This window comes from Octopus bimaculoides, chromosome 11, assembly GCF_001194135.2.
Source record: "Octopus bimaculoides isolate UCB-OBI-ISO-001 chromosome 11, ASM119413v2, whole genome shotgun sequence".
Classification (NCBI taxonomy): Eukaryota; Metazoa; Mollusca; class Cephalopoda; order Octopoda; family Octopodidae; genus Octopus; species Octopus bimaculoides.
In genome coordinates, this window is record NC_068991.1 from 52,762,503 (window position 1) to 52,783,612 (window position 21,110).

Genomic DNA, 21,110 nt, shown 5'->3' on the forward strand with positions numbered 1-21,110 from the left:
CCATACTCCTTACTCTTTTACTTGTTTCAGTCATTTGACTGCAGCCATGCTGGAGCACCACCTTTAGTCGAGCAAATCAACCCCAGGACTTATTCTTTGTAAGCCTAGTACTTATTCTATCGTTCTCTTTTTGCTGAATCACTAAGCTACGTGGATGTAAACACATCAGCATCGGTTGTCTAGCGATGCTGGGGGGGGGGGGACAAACACAGACACACATATACATATATACAACGGGCTTCTTTCAGTTTCCTGGTCAGCCCAAGGCTATAGAAGAAGACACTTGCCCAAGGTGCCATGCAGTGGGACTGAACCCGGAACCATGTGGTTGGTAAGCAAGCTACTTACCACACAGCCACATCTGCGCCTATTATAAATGTTATAAATTTATTTCAAACCTGAGCACTCATTGTATGTACTTTATTATCTATATGTCCTTTGACACCTTCTTACCTATTGTTTACATACACAGACAGACACCATTGGTGTCAAAAAAAATAAACAGAACAGAGACAGAAAATAAGATAATTTTACTGGTTCGATTAACATAAACCATTGTAAAATAAATAAATGAAGACAGACCAATTTAACTTGAAATTTTTTTAATAAAATAAACAATCAGATCTACAAAGATTGTAAATTTACAAACCTACACATATATTATTGAATAACAGGAAATATCTTGCTTATAAAAAGTAAAACATTTTACATATGAAATATTTTTTATATCTGTAAATGGTTTGTCAAAGTAGTTCACATTTCCTACTTGAGCCAAAATTACCTCCTCTATTATCATGGCAACAAATATTTAAACCATTTAGCATTCAGCTTATTCTGTCAAATGAAATGCTTATTTATTCAAATTGCTTTGAACTAATCACACATAACCTCATAACTTCAATGATGTGATTGTTCATTTTTAAAATGACTTTATAGGGTAGGTGCAAGAGGCTGGATCTGGTTGGTTTAATTGCTAATGGGTTAAATAAAACATGATCAACAAAACACTTTAAAACAGAGAACCATAATTTTACAAAAGTATAAAATGGAATGAGTCGGCACCATAAATTGTTATAAGAATTTTTGTACAAAAGTAGTAAAAATAAACAGAAAATTGTAATTATTTTTTTTATATATCAACAGACTGATGTCAATTTTGTTCCTTTTTGTTGTAAAAATAATACTTTGAAATTATAAATGGTAAAATATTGTAATATTAATTGGAATATGAATAATTTATTAATCATTGTCAGGTTTATAGGCTTCAGTCTTCTTTGGAATAACTTGCTAGTAAAATATATGTATGATGAAAAGTGAGTAATAAAAATATATGTATGATGAAATATACACATGATGAAAAGTGAGTAATTAAGAAATTTTAATTAACCGTGAATCTTGAAATATAAAATCTCACCATCATTGTCAATTAACATGTTTTCCATACTGGCAAGGGTTGAACCTTTTGACTTGAGCTGACTAGTTGGAGACCTGCACCAGGCACCAACTATCTGTTTTGGCATAATTTCTATGGCTGGATGTCCTTAACAATGAAATCCATTTCCATAGGATGACAGTAAACACAAATGCAGCTCTGTTATTATGCATAAATTTTTCCAAACAATTACGTTTAAACCTATTCATGGTCAAATCTAACTTCTCTATATGTCAGTGAAGAGGATTGTTTGTGTATGAAGAAAAATGTAAATCCAACTAGTTTTAGTAATTAATACCACAAATCGATTTTGTTTTTATATGGAATATTAAAAAAATGAAATATAATATTTAATGATTTCAAAACCTTTCTGATGATAATCAATCTTATAAACATGAATATTTATTTTATATGAATCAATATCTTTTAATGTATACAAAAATAAATGCATCATAAGAATGTATATAACCAACCGATATTGGAATTTCTCTTCTTATAGATTCAGATATGCTTCTGCCCATAATCTCAAGCATAGTATCAAAATTAAAGAATTAATAGATTTCAACATATGTCACAAGTTCATCAAACTAACCTTCAGAAAATTAGAAGAATCCAAAGAAAATGAATGAGTATTAAAAACAAATGCTATCAAAATAGAAAGACAAATATTATTATAAAAGATTTTTTACAAAGCAGTAATTAATCATTCTTAAATTTAAAAGAATTGTTGTGTGTAGAGGATTTGTTGGAAATAACTGAAAAGAAATCAATATTGTAAGACTGGAATGGCAAACTTCAATTAAACTCATAAAATCATAATTGATTAGTTCATGAAGAATTTGGTATTTTCAAATAAAAATTTGAATAATTATCATTATCAAGTCTCAGTTTGTAAATAGTATGTGAGTGTGTGCGTGCATGGCCAGATGGTGTGAATATGTACACATACATATATATGATTCAGACACACACATACATCCATACATACATCAGATTAGAGTGGTTTGGTAGCATATTTTACATCCCCGTGAAGAATGAACATGCAAAGTATGATTTAAACAAACTCTTCACTTATATTTTAAACTGCATGAAATGTCCAGTTTTTTTTCTACATACTTTGGATTTACAAAATACTTATTTTCATTTAACTAATTAATATTCCATTGCTTGTTAATAGCTACTGAATATTACTAGTATTCATCCTGAGTACTCTATTAGCTAAATATATGTTAGAGTTAATTGCCAGGATGATTGAGATCCTCACAACTTTACACACACACACATACACACATACATGATTAGTAGTCACTGGGGTAAACAAAACCCTTTTTCTTCAGAGTGAAAGATAGATTGTATGATGTTTTCATGCTCTATTGTAGTGAAACATGGGGCTTGAATACAGCGGATTTGAGTAACCAGGAAAGAAATGAAGAAAGCATGCTTTGTTGGATGTACATGAAAGACAAAGTACAGATATGCTAAGAGAAAAACTGGGCACAAGATGAATCAGATGTAGAATGCAAGTAAGATGACTGCACTGGCAGAGACAATTGATGTGCATGGATGAGGACAACTGTATAAACAAAGTACCAGTCATTCAATGTAGATAGAGCTTTTGGAAGAGAGATACTTGGAAAGACATGGGAAAAAATTATGAAAGCTGATCTCAAGACCTTGAAACTCACAGAGGATGATACTGGACCAAAATGACTGGAAATATGCAGTTCAGATCCACTCATCTCAGTAACACAGATTCTAGAAGCACAATCTGTATGTACATATATATGTGTATAGGCACAATTGGGTCCTCTCACCCATTTTCCTTTTGAAGATAACCCCACCACCAATCATCTCTCTAACTGCAGTATTCTACTGTTGTAATTTAATATTAGCTGAACTGCATATGTAACCAGCTTTCCTCTGATACTACTTATGTTTTCTCATTATCTGGAATCATTTCTCTTGATATTTATCCTTTATTCTTCATACTACCCTCTCCATCAATATTTTACATTGATCACCATTCTCAGCTACCATGTTATCTTTCCTTCACCATCGTACATCTCCCACTCTCTCTATTTATTACCCCCTACACTCTTTGAACATATCTATAGAAGAAATAATTGCAATGCAGCTTTTTCTGATGCTCTAATGATGCTGTCAGATTGAATATAATTGTTACATTTGCATGAACTGATGAATTCAAATTTTCCTCTAACCCTGCAGGAGCCAACAAAAAATGGCATTATCACAAGAAAATCTTAGAGATGCTTCCTATTCAGGGTCATTAAGAGTTCAATTAATTCACAATTTAATAAACTGTCTGAATTTTGGAAACTTTGCTCATAAAAATATAACTATTTCTCACAGTAGCATGTCAATGAAATAGGCAAGTGTAAAAAATAAGTTGTTTTGTTTTCTAATATTAAATGTGGATTTTGCTGTTTTTGTTTCTATGAGAGAAAGAAGAATACAGAACGTCAGGTAACAAAAGAAGAAAGGCAGAGTGAAAAGGTAAAAGAAAAGCAGGAAGGATCCAGAATGAGATATAAAAATATAAAAATGGAACCAAATCTTTGTTAAAACAAATGAACCCAACCTGTGAATCTTTTAAAGTGATAATTCATTGTGCTCATTGATCTGTTCCAACATGTAACTTACAGGGACTGAAAAAATACTATGTTCACATCCATCTGAAAAGTTTTCACTGTAATCAAGCATTTCATTTAAAGACTCCATTTTCTTAGGGCAAATATATTTGTTTTCAAACCAATTGGGACTATTTTCTTCAAAGTTGGTAGCATTCTTAATTGTGTTTGTCAAAGAGTTAAATTCATGATTCCCTCTTGTTCCATGGATTTTTTTAATAAGCGAGTTCAACTCTTTTGTGAGAGTGTAACACTGGATTGAAGGAAATTCACTGCTGACATTGGAGTTTGGTATCTGAGGAAACTTACAAATGATAAGTTTATTGCTTGCGTTAAGTTCTCTAAGAAGGGAAACTGTCAAAAGTGCTGAGTTATCCTCTTTTAAAAAATTTACGTAATCTTGGTTGCTTTTCCACGCCTGAATTCTTTTGTGAAGAGCTTTGGAGTAAACAAGAATTATAAAATCAGACTTTTGAATTTCTAAACTCAGTCTTAATGGATCACCACCTCTCACTAGCTCAGCAGCAACTTCTAACTTACATTTACTCTTATTCATGAAAGATATAAACTTATCAATGGCTTCACAGTGGTAATAATGGTCCTCTGTATAAAATAACAGCCCTTTTTTCTCTTGGATTCTTCCTGAAAATATAAATTCACACAATCAATAATAAAATATCAACAATATATTAGAATTAAAGGATTGAATTTCTTTAACTAAATACAAGATCAATAGAATTAATCACACCATTTTACATGACACCAGAAAAATAAAATTTCAAAACCAGCCACAATTAAACTTAAATTCAGAAAAGTGAGATTTCAAAATAGACATAATCATCCACAGAGGAAGGGAAGCTGCTATGTGGTCACTTGACAAGCAAGAACTTTTAAATGTGACCTTAAAAAATGAGGCTGGCTAATCTTAATCTGATATCAGTTATTAAAACAAAAGGTTATTGAGTTTCTAGAGAAATAGTTCATTCCTTATAATAATAGCTCTAAGTCATGTTCAAAGACACTTCCCTTTACTAACCTAGTCACCTACTTCTTAACTTGATTTTTTTGTGTTTCAGTTATTGGACTGTGGCCATGCTGGGGCAGTGCCCAATAGTTATTGTTTAAGTCTGGTACTTATTCTATCAGTCTCTCTTGCCACACTGCTATATTACAGGGATGGAGACAAACCAACACCAGTTCTCAAGAGATGGAGGGAACAAAGATACACACACACACACACACAGAGTCGACTTCTTATAGTTTCAATCTTCCAAATGTACTCAGAAGGCCTTAGTTGGTCAAAGGCTACAGTAGAAAACATTTGAACAAGATGTCATACAGTAGGACTGAACCTAAGATCACATTGTTTGGAAGCAAGCTTATATATCAATAAAAATATTCTCACATTCACACAGACATATAAATAATGATAAGACAGGCTGCAAACTTTCATTCATCAGGGAATCTAGGCTGTTTTATTTCACTGAACATTTCTGTGAATCTGTTGCAGTCCACCTAGCTCTAATACGTATTTAATAAACCAATATCGCAATTATGAAATTTATGAAGATGGAGAAAGCCTTCGGCCCATCAGGAATCACCACTGAGATGCTTAAAATATCTGGTGGTGTGGGCTATGGTTTAGTCACCCATATATTTAACCAGCTAATACACAAAAGAGACATACCCAATGGCTGGTGTAGCAGCACCAAAGTCAACTGCTACAAGGTGACACCTTAGAGAGAAATAATTACAAAGGCATCAAATTGTTGGATCAAGTGATGAGAGTCATAGAGAGGATCATAGCCCAACTAATTAGGGAGAGAATTGGTTTAGATGAGATGCAGCTTGGTTTTATGCCAGGGAAAAGGCACCACTGATCTGAAGAGGCAGTTGCAGAAGTACCTAGCCAAAGATAAACCTTTGTACTTGACTTTTGTTGACATGGAGAAAGTCTTTGAAGGATCCCCTGTTCCCTTATCTGGTGGTCAATGCAGAAACTAGGGATAGATGAGTGGTTGGTGAGAGTAGTACAAGCTATGTACAAGGATGCAGTCAGTAAGGTGAGGGTTGGCAACAAGTATAGCGATGAATTCAAGGTGGTGAAGTAAGGGTTCACCAAGGATCAGTCCTCAGCTTGCTCCTGTTCATCATAGTCCTCCAGGCAATAACAGAGGAATTTAAGATGGGCTGCCCCTTGTAACTCCTCTATACTGATGATCTTGTTCTTAAAGCCGAATCATTACCAGAACTAGAGAAGAAATTTCAGGTGTGGAGGCAATGCCTAGAATCAAAAGGCCTCAGATGTGTATAGATGAAGACAGCTGTGTAAAGAAGTGCTGATCTCTAACTGTAGAGATAACCTGTGGAAGAGGTAGACCCAGGAAGACATGGGACAAGGTGGTGAAGTATGATCTTCGAATGTTGGGCCTCACAGAGGCAATGACTAGTGACCGAGACATTTGGCAATATGCTATGCTTGAGAAGACCCATCAAGTCAAGTGAAATCATAGTTATGGCCAATGCCAGAATCATGTAACTGGTACCCATGTTGGTGAAACGTAAAAAGCACCTTTCGAGTGTTGAGCCTCATGGAGGTAATGTACAATGCTGGTGTCACATATCTAACACCTGTGCTGGTGTTGTATAACTAGCACCTGTGCCTTTCAAGAGTCAGGCCTCACAGAGCAATGACAAATGACCAAGACCTTCAGCAATATGCTGTGCTTGAGAAGAAGACCCATCAAGCCAAGTGAAATCATAGTTGTGACAGCTACCAGTGTCATGCAACTGGCATCTATGCTAGTGGCACATAAAAGCACCCATTACACTCGCAGAGTGGTAGGTATTAGGAAGGGCATACAGCTTTAGAAACCATGCCAAATCAGACTAGAGTCTGGTGGAGCCCCCAGCCTGCCAGCCCTGGTAAAATTTCCAACCCATGCCAGCATGGGCAATGGATGTTAAATGATGATATTTACATTTGATTTGATTGCATTCACTTAACCTTTGCTAGTTCCAAATAGTTTTTTATGAAGAAACAGATGAATATAATAATTTACTATACACAACTGTTGTAAGATGACTTTGGAATGGTAAAAATTAATCACAGAATTTTCTTGAACTTCAGCTCAGTATAGCTTTTTGATAGAGAATGTCTCTGCTCTGCTGCTATTGGAGGCTGTGGCAACTGGTGTTCTCTGCTATTTAAATGACACAAATGAATCTGAGATGAAAGGGTGAGTCTGGTGGCTGTGATATATCTATATATGCATTATACACTCATTCAGAGTATATATGACATACACTCAGAGCATATACAACATAGTCTGCAGTAGAAGCTTTCTAGCATAATCTTATTTCACTCCTAACTAAATTTCAAACATTATTCATGCAGTGAAAATTTCAACCAACTGGCAAATTCTTCATGTGTTCAGGATTCATAAAAGACATTGTCACTTGTCTGGAGTTACAGTTTCAACATTTTTCAGATCTTGATGAAAATGCAAAGGCATTAAAAGTCTTTCAGAATCTATTTGACTGCATTATAAGTAAATTTCTATCAGATTCTCAACTGGAATATATTGAGTTTCAATCAAATGACAAGTACAAAAGGGAAAACTTGACTGGCTTTTGTTAATGCCTCCAACATGAAGGATATATTTAAAAATCATTTGCTAGCAATGGATTTCTGTATTTGGCATAACCTATTTATGTAAAAAAAAAAATTTTCAAAGATGAAATATATGAAATTTATATATACGTTGATATTAACAATGTTAATAAATGCAATCAGTTTCCATTTCAGGAATTACAAAATTTGAACCACAAATTGGCAATATTTTGCATACTCCCACCTCAAAAATTCCAGTTCTCATTGACAGGTATTTAATTTGTGACAAAATAGGAATTACATCTACAAGAAATATTTCCTGAAATAGACTGGTGTCCTATATGTGAGATTTAACTCATCTGCTTAAGACCATGTAATCAGGGCTAAGCTATCAGATATACAGATAATTTTGGTGATACTACATGAGCATATGTCTGAACAAAGATTGCATACTCACGTTTGAAATAGTAAAAACTGAGAACAAGAAGCACAAGAATGACAATAGCACCAATAAGAGCAAGGAATATGTGTAATTCAATAGGTTTTGATGAGCTTTTGTTTCTGAATTTTCTACATGTACCAGTCACTAGAAAATAAAATAGAAATCAAAATTTTGTTATTTTGTCAAAGACAAAATTGGAAATAATTTTTTAAAATATCAATTTAAACTCAATAAGCAAAAGTATTGTTAAATTGGTTCAATAGATGTTAGTTTCAGTTCATCATATATAAAGAGAGACGATTTGTCTGATAACTGACAAGTGGTTGTAACACAGCTAAAATCAACTTGCTGCAGGAATTTATGTTATGAAATTCAGTGACTTCAATAATCCACTATCATTGCTGACACACACACACATCTCTCTCTCTCTCATATAATTCATTTGAACTAAACATTTCACCTGAAAGGTTTTCATCCTGAGGGTGTTCTTCAGTACTTCATCCTTCATCTTTCTGGGCCTCCCACTTCTATACGTTCCATCCACTTTGAGAGATCAGCACTTCTTTATGGAGCTGTCGACATCCACCCACATCACATAATTAAACTAGTACAGTCTTCTCTCTTGCATACAGCAACCAATTCTTCTTAAGCCTAACTTCTGTCTCAGAACACTAGCACTCTGTCAAGTATGTACCCTTACACTACACATCCAGCAGAGCATACTTGCCTCTTTCTTTTATAACCTTTGCATGTCCTCTGCATTCAGGGCCTATGTCTCACTACCTGTCTGAAACCAAAGAACAAAAGGCCAAAGGAAAATGAAAAAAAATGCACTCAACACCAGAGCTGAAGACACCTCCGAAATGGGGGGGGGGGGCTCACCATGTTGACAATGGTAGAGGAGTAAGAGTCAAAACCAGATGTGGTTCCTCCTGATGATGTCCTTATCCATTGGATCCTATAAAGAATCTGTTGAGATAGCGAACCACGAAACATGGTCGGAATTCCTCCATGGTCTTCCTTTCACTTGGAGACAGTAACCTTTCATGACCAACAGAGGTAGCACTTCTTTGAATTTCTTCAATCCCATTCTTATTCTAGCTATCACTCTCTCCATGCATCATCCCCCACTATTAATTTGGTCCCCTAGGTAGCAGAAATGATTTACTACCACTAATGAACCACCAGGGCATTTGAGAGAATCAACTTCCTGAGTCTCTATAGTTTTTGTGGATCCAGTGCATCTTCCACATACGAAAGCTATCTTCTCTGATAACCTTCCTATTAATCCACTGCACCGCTTGTGTGTCCATAGCTTATACTGGGTACACCATATGGAATTCTTGCCTATACCTTTCCTACAAATCAAACAGAATCACCCCCCTGACTTGGGCAGGATCCTGTCAGTGTTCTTGCTTACTAGGACCTTAGTTTTTACTATGTTAACTTTAAGGTCACACCTAGAATTTCTCATCTAGCTTTGAAATGAAATCCACTACGAGAGCAAGACCATCAGCACATAGTTCCCAGGGGCTGCTGAGTTTGAATTCCTCTGTTATGGCCTGAAGGACAATGATGAAAAGGAGGAGACTAAGGATTGAGCCTTGATGAGCCTCTACTTGTACACTAAATTCTTTACCGTACTCTTGGTTAACTCTCACCTTACTGACAGCACCTTTGTACATGACCTGTACAGCTTTCATCAGCTACTCATCTATCCCTAGCCCCATCAGAGTCCACCAAATCACACAGTGGGGCACTCTATCTAAGGCGTTCTTAGCTAAGTACTTCTCTTGAAGTTGCCAGACTGAAAATAGCATCAGTAGTGCTTCTTTCCCAGACAAAGCTGGACTGCATTTCGTCTAGCCTATGTTTGCTCCTAATTGATTGGGCTATAACTCTCTCTGTAATTTTTATCACCTGATCCAGGAGTTTGATGCCCCTGTAATTGCTTCTATCATCTGCATTGACCTTACCCTTGTAGCAGCTAACAATTATGCAGCTATGCCAGTCACTGGGTATTACACCTTCCTAAATGACCGGATCAATTATGCGAGTGACCAGCCCATATACTACCTTACTGGATATTTTAAGCATCTCAGCTGTGATTCTGGATGAACCAAGGGCTTTCCAGATTTTCAAGTTTTCAATTGCATTATATACCATACTGTTGTCCACTAGGTCTCTCTGTTGGGTTTAAATGAGGGAGACTCCCTTTATCCCATTCATTCTCTACATTCAACAGTCTTGCATAGTAACTTTTCCATGCTTCTTTCTTGTCCACATCATTAAGTGCAAGCATATCATTATCCATCTGCACACTTCTCTCCAACAATATTTCATTTCTCACTGACACACTGTCTGGCAATCTGGAAAACTTAAGTTTCTGATCTTCATGCTATAGGACTTTGGCAAACCTCTTCCTTTATGCTCTTATGCTGAATAGACCTGGCATCTAGCCTCCTTTTTAGCTTTCTGATAAGATTCTTTCATACCCTCTTTTCCACTCTTTCCAGGTTTGTCTTTTCTCTTTTATGGCCCTGTTAATGTCACTGTTCTACCAGCACATCACCCTTGGTCTCTGCAGGGATTTTGCTCCAACCATAAATTTGGTCTGTAGCCCTTAGTAGATTGTCCCCTAAGAACTTCTGTTGTCCTCTACATCATATGTCTCTATCTCTCCTTCCTTCTCATCATAGGCTTCATTGAGGACATCTCTAAATCTCTACCCATTTGAGGGATCCTTGAGCTTCCACAGCCACCTTTTCCATGTTAGGTTGCATCTCAGGATCTTTCTGACCCTAAACCTGAGGTCACTCATCACTAGCTTATCTTGAGTTGTACATTCTTCCCCTGGGAAGGATTTTGCATTTACGAGCATATATCTATCCATGTGTCTGGTGAGGATGTAGTCGATCTGGCTACTGTGTTCCCCTTATAAAGCAACCCTTTATTTGAAAATAATATTCAATCACTATTTTCAAATTGTGACCTCACTGTATGTTTTATCTACCACTACTATCTGCTGCTCATCAGAACTGGCTGGCTACCCATCACTCCTAATTCCTCCCAATATATATACTCTGTCTTATTTCCTGTACATCCATTAAGCACCTTACTCATTACTTCCACCATCATGCAACTATATTACTCCGAAGCTCCCACAGGTCTTATATCCATACCTCATCAACCTTTTCTTGCTGATTTCCAAACATTTTATGCAAAATACACAATACATAATCTGCATTTTAATAATGTTTTTTCTTGGGCATTATTTTAGTTTTGCTTACCTATAAAATTAGAGGATCTCGACCGATGACAGTCTAAACCACACTTTCCAGTATCTGAGGGACATATACATTTCCCATCATCATTCCAAAATTCATCAAATATTTCAACCTTTAAAAAGAAAATAAAAAAAAAACACATCCACTGAATTAATATTTAAATAAACAAACAAAACAAATGAGAGAGAAGCTTCAATATTTTCATCATAACATATCCTTGTACTTTAACCTCACATCTTTCTTTCCAGTTGGGGAAGCCACATGTATTCACCTCTTCAGCAAGACACCTGCCCCGTCCCCCTGACACACTTTCACCTCCCTCAATACAATATTTCACTTGTGATTTCACAAGTGCTGGTGCCACAAAAAAAGCACCCAATACACTTTGTAAAGTGGTTGGTATAAGGAAGGACATTCAGTTGTTGAAACCATGCCAAAGCAGATGTAGTTTGGCACAACCCTCTGGCTCATTGGCTCCTGTCAACATGTCCAGCCTATTCCAGCATAGAAAAAAAGACATTAAATGATGAGGATGATCATCCTAGCAAGCAAATAACGAATGCAAGTAGTCTTAAAGTTATACTTCTTCAGACAACAAAAGAAAGAAAATGTATTGTTAGAGCCCAAACAACATTAATCAAGTCCAAAATTAATTTTAAATGATTCCTCAAAATTCCGTAAAAAATATTTTAATGGAGTTCTGAGGGAGATCATTTCTAACATGTGCAATAAAAGAAATCTTACACATGGAAATTAATCTGTAGAGGCCAAAGCCAATGGAAGGAAGGAGCACCACATTTAATAACATACACTTTACCCACAAACACTTCAAGATAACTCTTACTGGCCTTACAGTTAACCCAACCAACGGACATAACCCCAAGCCTAATCCCCTGACCCTTTTTCACAGCAGCCACAAACTAGATGAGTTAATTCACCTCTGACAATAGAAAACAGTTGCCATATTCCCTTCCATATCAGCTAACTCTGATGAGCATAAGGTTATATAATCAGATTGTTACCTAACATTCCATTGTACTCCTTGTGTGAAACCAATTGGTAAGCTCAGCCATGATGGATATATAATACTGTGCATTTCGGATAATATACCCACTCTATTAACAAATATGCAAGTGCATTTTTTCCCTGACTTATAGACTCTTAGATGACTTATGTACACACACACACACACAAATATATATATACAATTACAGCATGGAAGATGTTTGTAAGCCATTTAAGAACACACAAAAACCATTAGCTTCACTTCAACATTTAAATTTAATTTGTGTCAAAATATTTTTGTCACTTTGAAATTGTAACCTGTTCACTGACAAAACTTTGTGGACACAAATTAAATTTAAATGTTAAAGTGAAACTAACAACTTTTGTGTGTTCTTAAATGGCTTACAAACATCTTCCACACTGCAATTGTTTTTGTTTCAGCACACGATCTCAGATCAAGTCACTTAATATGCAAGTACATCTCTGTAATATACATACATACATATATATATATACGCAAACATCATACATACATATATATATATATATATATATATATATATATATATATATATATATATATATACATATATTCATCACCATCATTTAATGTCCTCCTTCCATACTGGAATGGGTTGGATGGTTTGACAGGAGTTCGCCAGGCTGCAGCCTGTACCAGGCTTCTGTGTCTGTTTTGGCATGGTTTTACAGTTGGATGCCCTTCCTAACACTAACCACTTTACAGTGAGGACTGGGTGCTTTTTAAATGGCACCTGCACTGGCAAGGTCACCAAGTAACTTTGCAAGATGAAGAATCTTTGAAAGATGAGGGGGCATTGGAGGTGATCTTGTGTCAGATGATGAAAAGTTAGAGTGTGACAGAGAGACAGAAACAGACGTCTTGCTACAGAGAAGGTACATGGTTACCCAACAAGAGAGAGGGAGAGAAAGAGAGCAGAAATAGGTGTGCTGCTGAAGTGGAGGGACATGGTTACCTAGAGAGAGAGAGAGGAGGAGTTAACAAGAAAGAGGTGTGCTGCTGTAAAGGGGATACATGGCTACCTAGCCAGATTTAAGAGCAAGAGAAAGAGGAAGAGAGAGTGATCAAGAATGAGGGCAGAAACAGGTTTGTTGCTGTAGAGTAGATACATGATTACTCAACCAGAGGGAAGAGCAAGGAAAAGAGAAGGAGAGAGAGTAGGAAACAGCAAGAGCAGGGGAAGGATGGCAATAAGTGTCAAGGTTTATCACATCCAGCAGAGCATACTGACTTCATTCCTCTCTAGCCTACACATGTCCTCTGCATTCAGAGCCCATGTCTCACTACCATGGAGTATAGCCATTTGTACACTAGCATCATGCAATCTACCTTTTACTTTGAGAGAGAGTCCTTTAGTTGCTAACAGAGGTAGTAACTCTGAACTTTCTCCATCTTATTCACATTCTAAAAACAATACACTCAGAGCATCCACCTCACCTAGGTAACAGAAACTATCTACTACCTCGGACATTTAAGAGAGTCTAAGTCCCATGTGCTCTTAGTGTTTACTCTTCCTGCACATCTACCACACACAAAGGTGACCTTATCTGTTAATCTATCTGTGATTCCACTGCATCTCTTATGTGTCCATAGCTTACATTTGGTGCAGTGTGTGGAATTACTTTCTATTCCTTTCCTACAAATTGAGCAGGGCCACTTACTTGACAGAAATAGAGTCTTATCTGCTTTCTTGCTAACAACAACTTTAATCTTAGCTAGATTAACTTTAAGGCTCTTTGATTCCAGGTTTTGCTTCCATACCTGGAACTTCTTCTCCAATTCTGCTACAGATTCTGCAATAAGAGTGAGGTCATCAACATATAGTAGTTCCCAAGGGCATCCAGTTTTGAATTCCTCTGTTATGGCCTGGAGGACTATGAGGAATAGGAGTGGACTAAGAACTGAGCCCTGGTGAACTTCTATCTGTATTACTAAATTCATCACTGTATGCATGGCTGACTCTCACCTTACTGACAGCACCTCTGTACATGGCTTGTACAGCTCTAACAAGCTACTTCTCTACTCTTAGCTCCCTTAAAGACCACCACAAAACAGAGCATGGAACTCTATCAAAAGCTTTCTCCAGGTTAACGAAAGCTAAGTACAGTGGATTACTTTTGACCAAATACTTTTCCTGTAGCAGTCTCACTAGGAAGATGGCATCCCAGGAACAAAAGAAAACTGCATCTCATTTAGTTTAATTCTATTTCAATCCAATTGAACTATAACTCTCTCAGTGGAATATGCCCAAAAGTTCAGTTGAAAGTTCGAATATGGCTGAGGGACTAAAACAAAAAAATAAAACATTTCCAGATGTTTTCTCGGAGTAACTGGGCTCTTTTACACTTTCACTCTTTTACTTGTTTCAGTCATTTGACTGTGGCCATGCTAGAGCACCACCTTTACTTGAGCAAATCGACCCCAGGACTTATTCTTTGTAAGCCTAGTACTTATTCTATCAGTCTTTTTTGCTGAACCGGGGACGTAAACACACCAGCATCGGTTGTCAAGTGATGTTGGGGGACAAACACAGACACACAAACATATACATATATATATATACATATATACACATATATATGACGGGCTTCTTTCAGTTTCCACCTACCAAATCCACTCACAAGGCTTTGGTTGGCCCAAGGCTATAGTAGAAGACACTTGCCCAAGGTGCCACGCAGTGGGACTGAACCCAGAACGAGGTGGTTGGTAAGCAAGCTACTTACCACACAGCCACTCCTGTGCCTGTTGCATGAAAAGTAGAAAAGCCTGTAAAAATGGGTGAGGTGTTAGAAGCCTGTAAAATTTAGAAACAACACTATAAAACAGTAATGAAAAGTCGAGTCAACTTATACAACTAATGCAATGTTTGGAAAAGAAAAAAGTCCCTAGTTTGGTGAAGAACTGATAGCTGTAAATGTGTGAGTATGTGTAGAAGTGTTTGTCATGGAGGAGACAAGTTTTTTTTTTTAATTACATAGCTAGTGGAAAGTCCTGAGAATTTGAAAATGTGGAAAATTCCACAAGAAAAGTCAGGGAACACATACAACAACAATTTATGCAATTATCCAAATTAACAGAATTCCTTTAAAATGTAACAAAATGTAGTAAACAAAGACCAATATGGAGAATAACTTACAGTTATGTAGTAGCTTCCAGGACATATTCCAAAAAACTCATGGGTTAGATATGGGGTTGTCTGAAAAAAAAAAAAAAAAGATTTATAAAGTTGGACTATGAATAGATTTTCTGAACATTTTTCCACAGTAAATCTATAATTTTCAAAGATATTTTTGAAACCTGGTGTAACTGTAAAATAGGATTTAAAAATATGCTAATTATTCTGGTCCCATTAAATTTGGTGAAATGATTTATATTTTACTGAATTCAATGGTTAAAATTAGTTTTAGTCAAGACAAAAAACAGTAATTTAATAGTTGAAATAACAAAAAAAATAAAATAAATAAAACAAAATGGATTTTTTTCTAGCAATAGTATTGATGTGCCCAAAACAATCATTCTTTACATAATTACATCATGTAAAACAAAATAGCCACAAACTAATTTTCTTTGTTTTGTTTTAAAGCCAGACCTAGATCTGATAGAAAAATAGAAAGAAAATTTAAATACTAAGTTTTATGTCTAAAATTCACTGAAAATAATAAGACTGTGTAGAGTGACAAGACAAGGGAGTGTATTGAAGCAAAGTTACATTTATTACTGATATTACAAAATAGTTAACATCAATATAGTCAAAAATAATTTACCAGGCAAATTAGTAAAACAATGCAATGGAATAAGTTTTATGTCATTGAGTTTTACTAAAAACTAATTAATGGGTAATATGAATGAAGATAAAGAAATAACGATTAGAAAAAGAAGAAATATTTTCTCTAATTACTACTGAGGATTAGAGGAATTTTAAAAACACTGAAATGGTGAAATTTGACAAACCTTGGAAGAATTGACAGCCGCCATACTTAAAATGGTTGAATTCACATAATAAAGTGTTACATTATATATTTTTATATTACACTTTGAAGGTCCTTGTTTAAAATCCACAGTAATGTTCTTCCCTTTTATTCGATACTCAACAAGAGTTGTCCATTCACGACACACTGCAAAAGTAAAGGGAAACCATTTATGTGAACATAAACATTACACAGATAGTAAATGTTAAAGTAGGCTAAGGTTGACAAAATTTAAGCAGGAAAGAAAATATTTAAAATTAAAATTTTCATGTCAATATTTGAATGATTCTTGTTCCCACAATATTACAAGAAAATTCCCACCAACAAGCTTCAATATCTTTATTGCTGAATTTTATCTTTAACATTAAAGATCACCATGTCCCCTCAAATGTCAGAAACTTGCAGTAGAAATGTTTGTGAATGTTTAGACTCATTAACAACAGAAAGAAGTCCTTATTAATGTGAATGCCAAAATTACTTGCTGCATAAGGTGGTGAGCTGGCAGAATCCTGATAAAAAAAAGTACCAGTTGAGGACAGATCAATGTAATTGACTTACTCCTTCAACCAAACTTGCAGACTTTGTGGAAATATTTTAAACCAATAATATTGGCTACATATGTAGTCCATTTACAAATTAATATCAAAATAAAGAAATAAATAATTTTTCATCAATGACAACATTTACCACCTCATTCTTCCTACAGCTTCTATGCTTTTGGAACACCCACTTACACAGTAAATTAGGTCAACTAGGTTTTTTGAGCATTTAAAAGACATTATTTTACATAAGCTCTATCTGCAAACTTCTGTGCATACAAAGTTTACCTTCTCTGTAAGCCAGTGACCCCACTTACACATGTTTTATGTCCATAATTTACATTGGGTGTGCGATATGAAATTTCTACCTATTACTTTTTTGCATATCAAAAACTGTCATTTTCCTGATGGTACCAGAATCTGTCTTTCCTTCTTACTAAAATCTTAGTCTGTTACTGGCTTTTGCAGTATCATCATCATTATCTTCTTGCACATCTCGTCTTTATTGACATTTATCATTATCAACAATATTCATAATTTTACCTGTGTATATTAGAATCTTGTTGATCCTCTTCACTTCTATCTCAGTTACTTTTCTCATCAAAAATATTAAATTCACAAACACCTTTTCTCAATATTTCTGATTCTACCATTTATTCTACCACTGAATGCCTACTCTGTTACATCAAAGGAAATGTGATAATTCTTCTTTGCACACGCTTACTTTAAATCTGCTGTTGATGTTAGTCTTCACTAACATCTGGTATAAAATATTAAAATACCTGCAAAATATGTGTAGTCACAGTATTGTGCTGTATTAGCTCATTCCCTCCATCAAATCAACAATGCATATACCTGTGCCACACATCAGATGTCAAAGTAATTGCAGAGTAACATGAGATGAAGTGCTTTTCTCAAGATCACAATGTGCAACCTGGCAATTCGAAAATATCAAGACTATGAAATATGTAAAGTTTGTTTAAATGTATTTATCTGAATCATCAACAAATTTTTAGTTCTTAAGTTAAAGAAAGAGAACCATTTATTTCATATTTCCATACACCCCTCTACACCTACCACTAGTCTCTTTAAATTCTATCAATATATACTCCCTTCATAACTAAACTATGCAGCATTAGAGGTACAGCCTTTTTTGTAGATTGCATCTATAAACTGTATCCTGTCTACCTACATTATGGAAGCAACATTTTATGCCCAGTAGTTTCAGACTGCCACTATCAGCCCATTGGTAGCTAAACCTCTTCCCTTTATCAGAGCAATAAATGGCCCCTCAACTAAAAGACTGGTGTAAGATGGAAGGGAATGCTTAGTCTAGTCCCAAACAAACATTCATATGATAAAATTAACCTGATCAACAATGAGGCTAGCAAAAGAAAGGTGTCTAAAGGTGAAAACCATGCCAAATAAATGAACAGTGGTTTGAAAGTGGGGCTCTCTAATCGCACAGCACACAATCCCCCAAGTACCAGTGGCATAATAAATTGCATTGAATCAATGGTATATAAAGTGGTTGTGAGAGAAGAAACTGGTGTTAAAAACCTTGCCAAAAAGGAGAAAGAAAGGAACAAAGAAAGATTAGAGAGAATAATTTAGTCCTACATCAAACAATTTCTCTAGTTTCAGTGGTGTGATAAAAAGTATTGATGCTGTGGAACAGCTGGTAATGGAAAGAGCATCCAGCTAGCAGTAAGACTAAAAATAACATTATGTACTTAACAACAGCAGAGTTGGTAGATTTTATTCTGTTGCTGTAGGTGCCAGATGATGAAGGAGCGTGACATGACACTGTCAAACCAGTCTAATCCATAGGAAAAACATACACAAAACAATATCCGGCGTTAGGAAGGGCATCCAGCTGTAGAAACTCTGCCAAATCAGATTGGAGCCTGGTGTCACCAGTCCTCAGTCAAATTGTCCAACCCATGCTAGCATGAAAAGCGGACGTTAAACGACGATGATGATGATGATATATATATATATATGTACAGACAAATAAGTGTGTATAACACACGTACACATGCATAAACACTTTGTTTAATTTCATGTCAGTCACCATTTGCTAATGTCATCACCATTGTTATGCCCACTTTACTATGTTTGTACATCATCATCATCATCATTTAACGTCCGCTTTCCATGCTAGCATGGGTTGGACGATTTGACTGAGGACTGGTGAAACCGGATGGCAACACCAGGCTCCAATCTAATTTGGCAGAGTTTCTACAGCTGGATGCCCTTCCTAACGCCAACCACTCAGAGAGTGTAGTACCAACATGTATATCAAAGTCACCAACCATGATAAGTGGATGTCACAGAAATAGTTCTTTTGCTCATCTCTCAATCCAGACTGAGGTGTCTCAGTTGATGTAACAACTGCATTTGTTTCTCACCTAACTTTAAATTCATTCTGTCACATACTCTGACTACCTCAACCACTCTATTCAGTTTCTTCAATTGCAGTATACATTCCCAACCTAGTACCATGTGGTTACCCAGCTAAAAGAATTTGTACCAGTGTTCATTGCCTGTGAAAAGTCTGGCAGAAGCTTCCCTCCCTATTAACACTTTGAGCCAGCCCACATCTACTTTCTTCTCTCTAACATCACTACAATATCTCCACATCTATTGTTTATCACATCAATATTAATGATGGCAACCCAAAGGTTCTCTGTCCAATGAGAGTTTCCAAGATAGTAGCTTATGACTGGATTGCTAATGTAAAATAATTGAAAAATGATAAATTCTATATTTCTTTCAAGATTGTAAAAGAAATAAGGTGCATTAATAAAGATAAATATGATTCTAATATAGTTTTTCAATCTGAAAGGTAATTTAATAAAAATACTTACATTTTACCTCCTGTGTCTGAAAAGGAAAAAAGAGAGGGATTTTAAAAAATATTTCATTCTTAGGGAATTTAATTTCAATGTTGTGGTTTTAAACTAGTTTTGAGTCATCCATATTGAAGTTGACTTATAATAAGAGATCAAGCTCATGTCAATCCTATCTTTTATTTAGACATAATATATCTAGAACAAAATTACTCATTGTGATCTTCCACTTTAAAGACACTACAGTATGATTTCAGCAAGATTTGGATGCTAATTTTAACAGTTTCAGCAATCATATACTTTTGTGTTAGTTTCTTGAAAGTAAAATATATGGGTGCAAGAAAATCTCATACCATTAAGTTTTGCATATTCTTTTATTCTTTTACTTGTTTCAGTCATTTGAGCACCACCTTTAAGTCGAGCAAATTGACCCCAGGACTTATTCTTTGTAAGCCTAGTATTTATTCAATCGGTTCCTTTTGCTGAACTGCTAAGTTACGGGGACATAAATGCACAAGCATTGGTTGTCAAGGGATGTTGGGGTGACAAACAAAGACACACACACACATGAACAAAACATTCAAACACTAAGGTTTGAAATAAGATGTTAATATCATCTGTGGATAAAATTTAAAATTGATGGTATCAAAAGTAGTAACATAGGTGGTTCGCAAGCAAATAGCATTAAGTTAGCTATAAAATACAAATTAGACGGGCTTCTTTCAGTTTCCTTCTACCAAATCCACTCACAAGGCTTTGGTTGGCCCAAGGCTATAGTGGAAGACACTTACCCAAAGTGCCACACAGTGGGACTGAACCCAAAGCCATGTGGTTGGTAAGCAAACTACTTATACAACCACTCCTGTTAGTCGAAACCATAATGATATCCATAGGCAGCTGATGATGAAGATATGTTGGATTGTTGGTTCAGTTGTTTGTGTATATGTGGAATAGTATTATTGGATTGTTGTTATGGCTCTGGAATAGTATTATAACACATCCATTTGATATACATATATAGTCATACATATAAACATATATATATATATATCATCATCATCATCATCGTTTAACGTCCGCTTTCCATGCTAGCATGGGTTGGACGATTTGACTGAGGACTGGTGAAACCGGATGGCAACACCAGGCTCCAATCTAATTTGGCAGAGTTTCTACAGCTGGATGCCCTTCTTAACGCCAACCACTCAGAGAGTGTAGTGGGTGCTTTTACGTGTCACCCGCACGAAAACGGCCACGCTCGAAATGGTGTCTTTTATGTGCCACCCG

General features: G+C 35.7%; 1 protein-coding gene across 6 annotated transcripts in view; it reads right to left on the bottom strand.

Annotated features, from left to right (window-relative positions):
* Positions 1-585: 585 nt before the first annotated feature.
* The window catches only part of LOC106875972 (uncharacterized), a 27,957-nt gene continuing 7,432 nt past the window's right edge, over positions 586-21,110 (bottom strand). For all 6 annotated transcript variants that reach the window (XM_014924315.2, XM_052971802.1, XM_052971801.1 and 3 more), the window contains exons 3-8: positions 19,845-19,860; positions 16,419-16,582; positions 15,604-15,663; positions 11,426-11,534; positions 8,151-8,279; positions 586-4,722 (exon numbers count right to left, since the gene is read on the bottom strand). In XM_014924315.2, the coding sequence (XP_014779801.1) occupies positions 4,043-4,722; positions 8,151-8,279; positions 11,426-11,534; positions 15,604-15,663; positions 16,419-16,582; positions 19,845-19,860 (1,158 nt within the window). In that variant the 3' untranslated portion in view covers positions 586-4,042. The remainder of the gene's footprint in view (positions 4,723-8,150; positions 8,280-11,425; positions 11,535-15,603; positions 15,664-16,418; positions 16,583-19,844; positions 19,861-21,110) is intronic.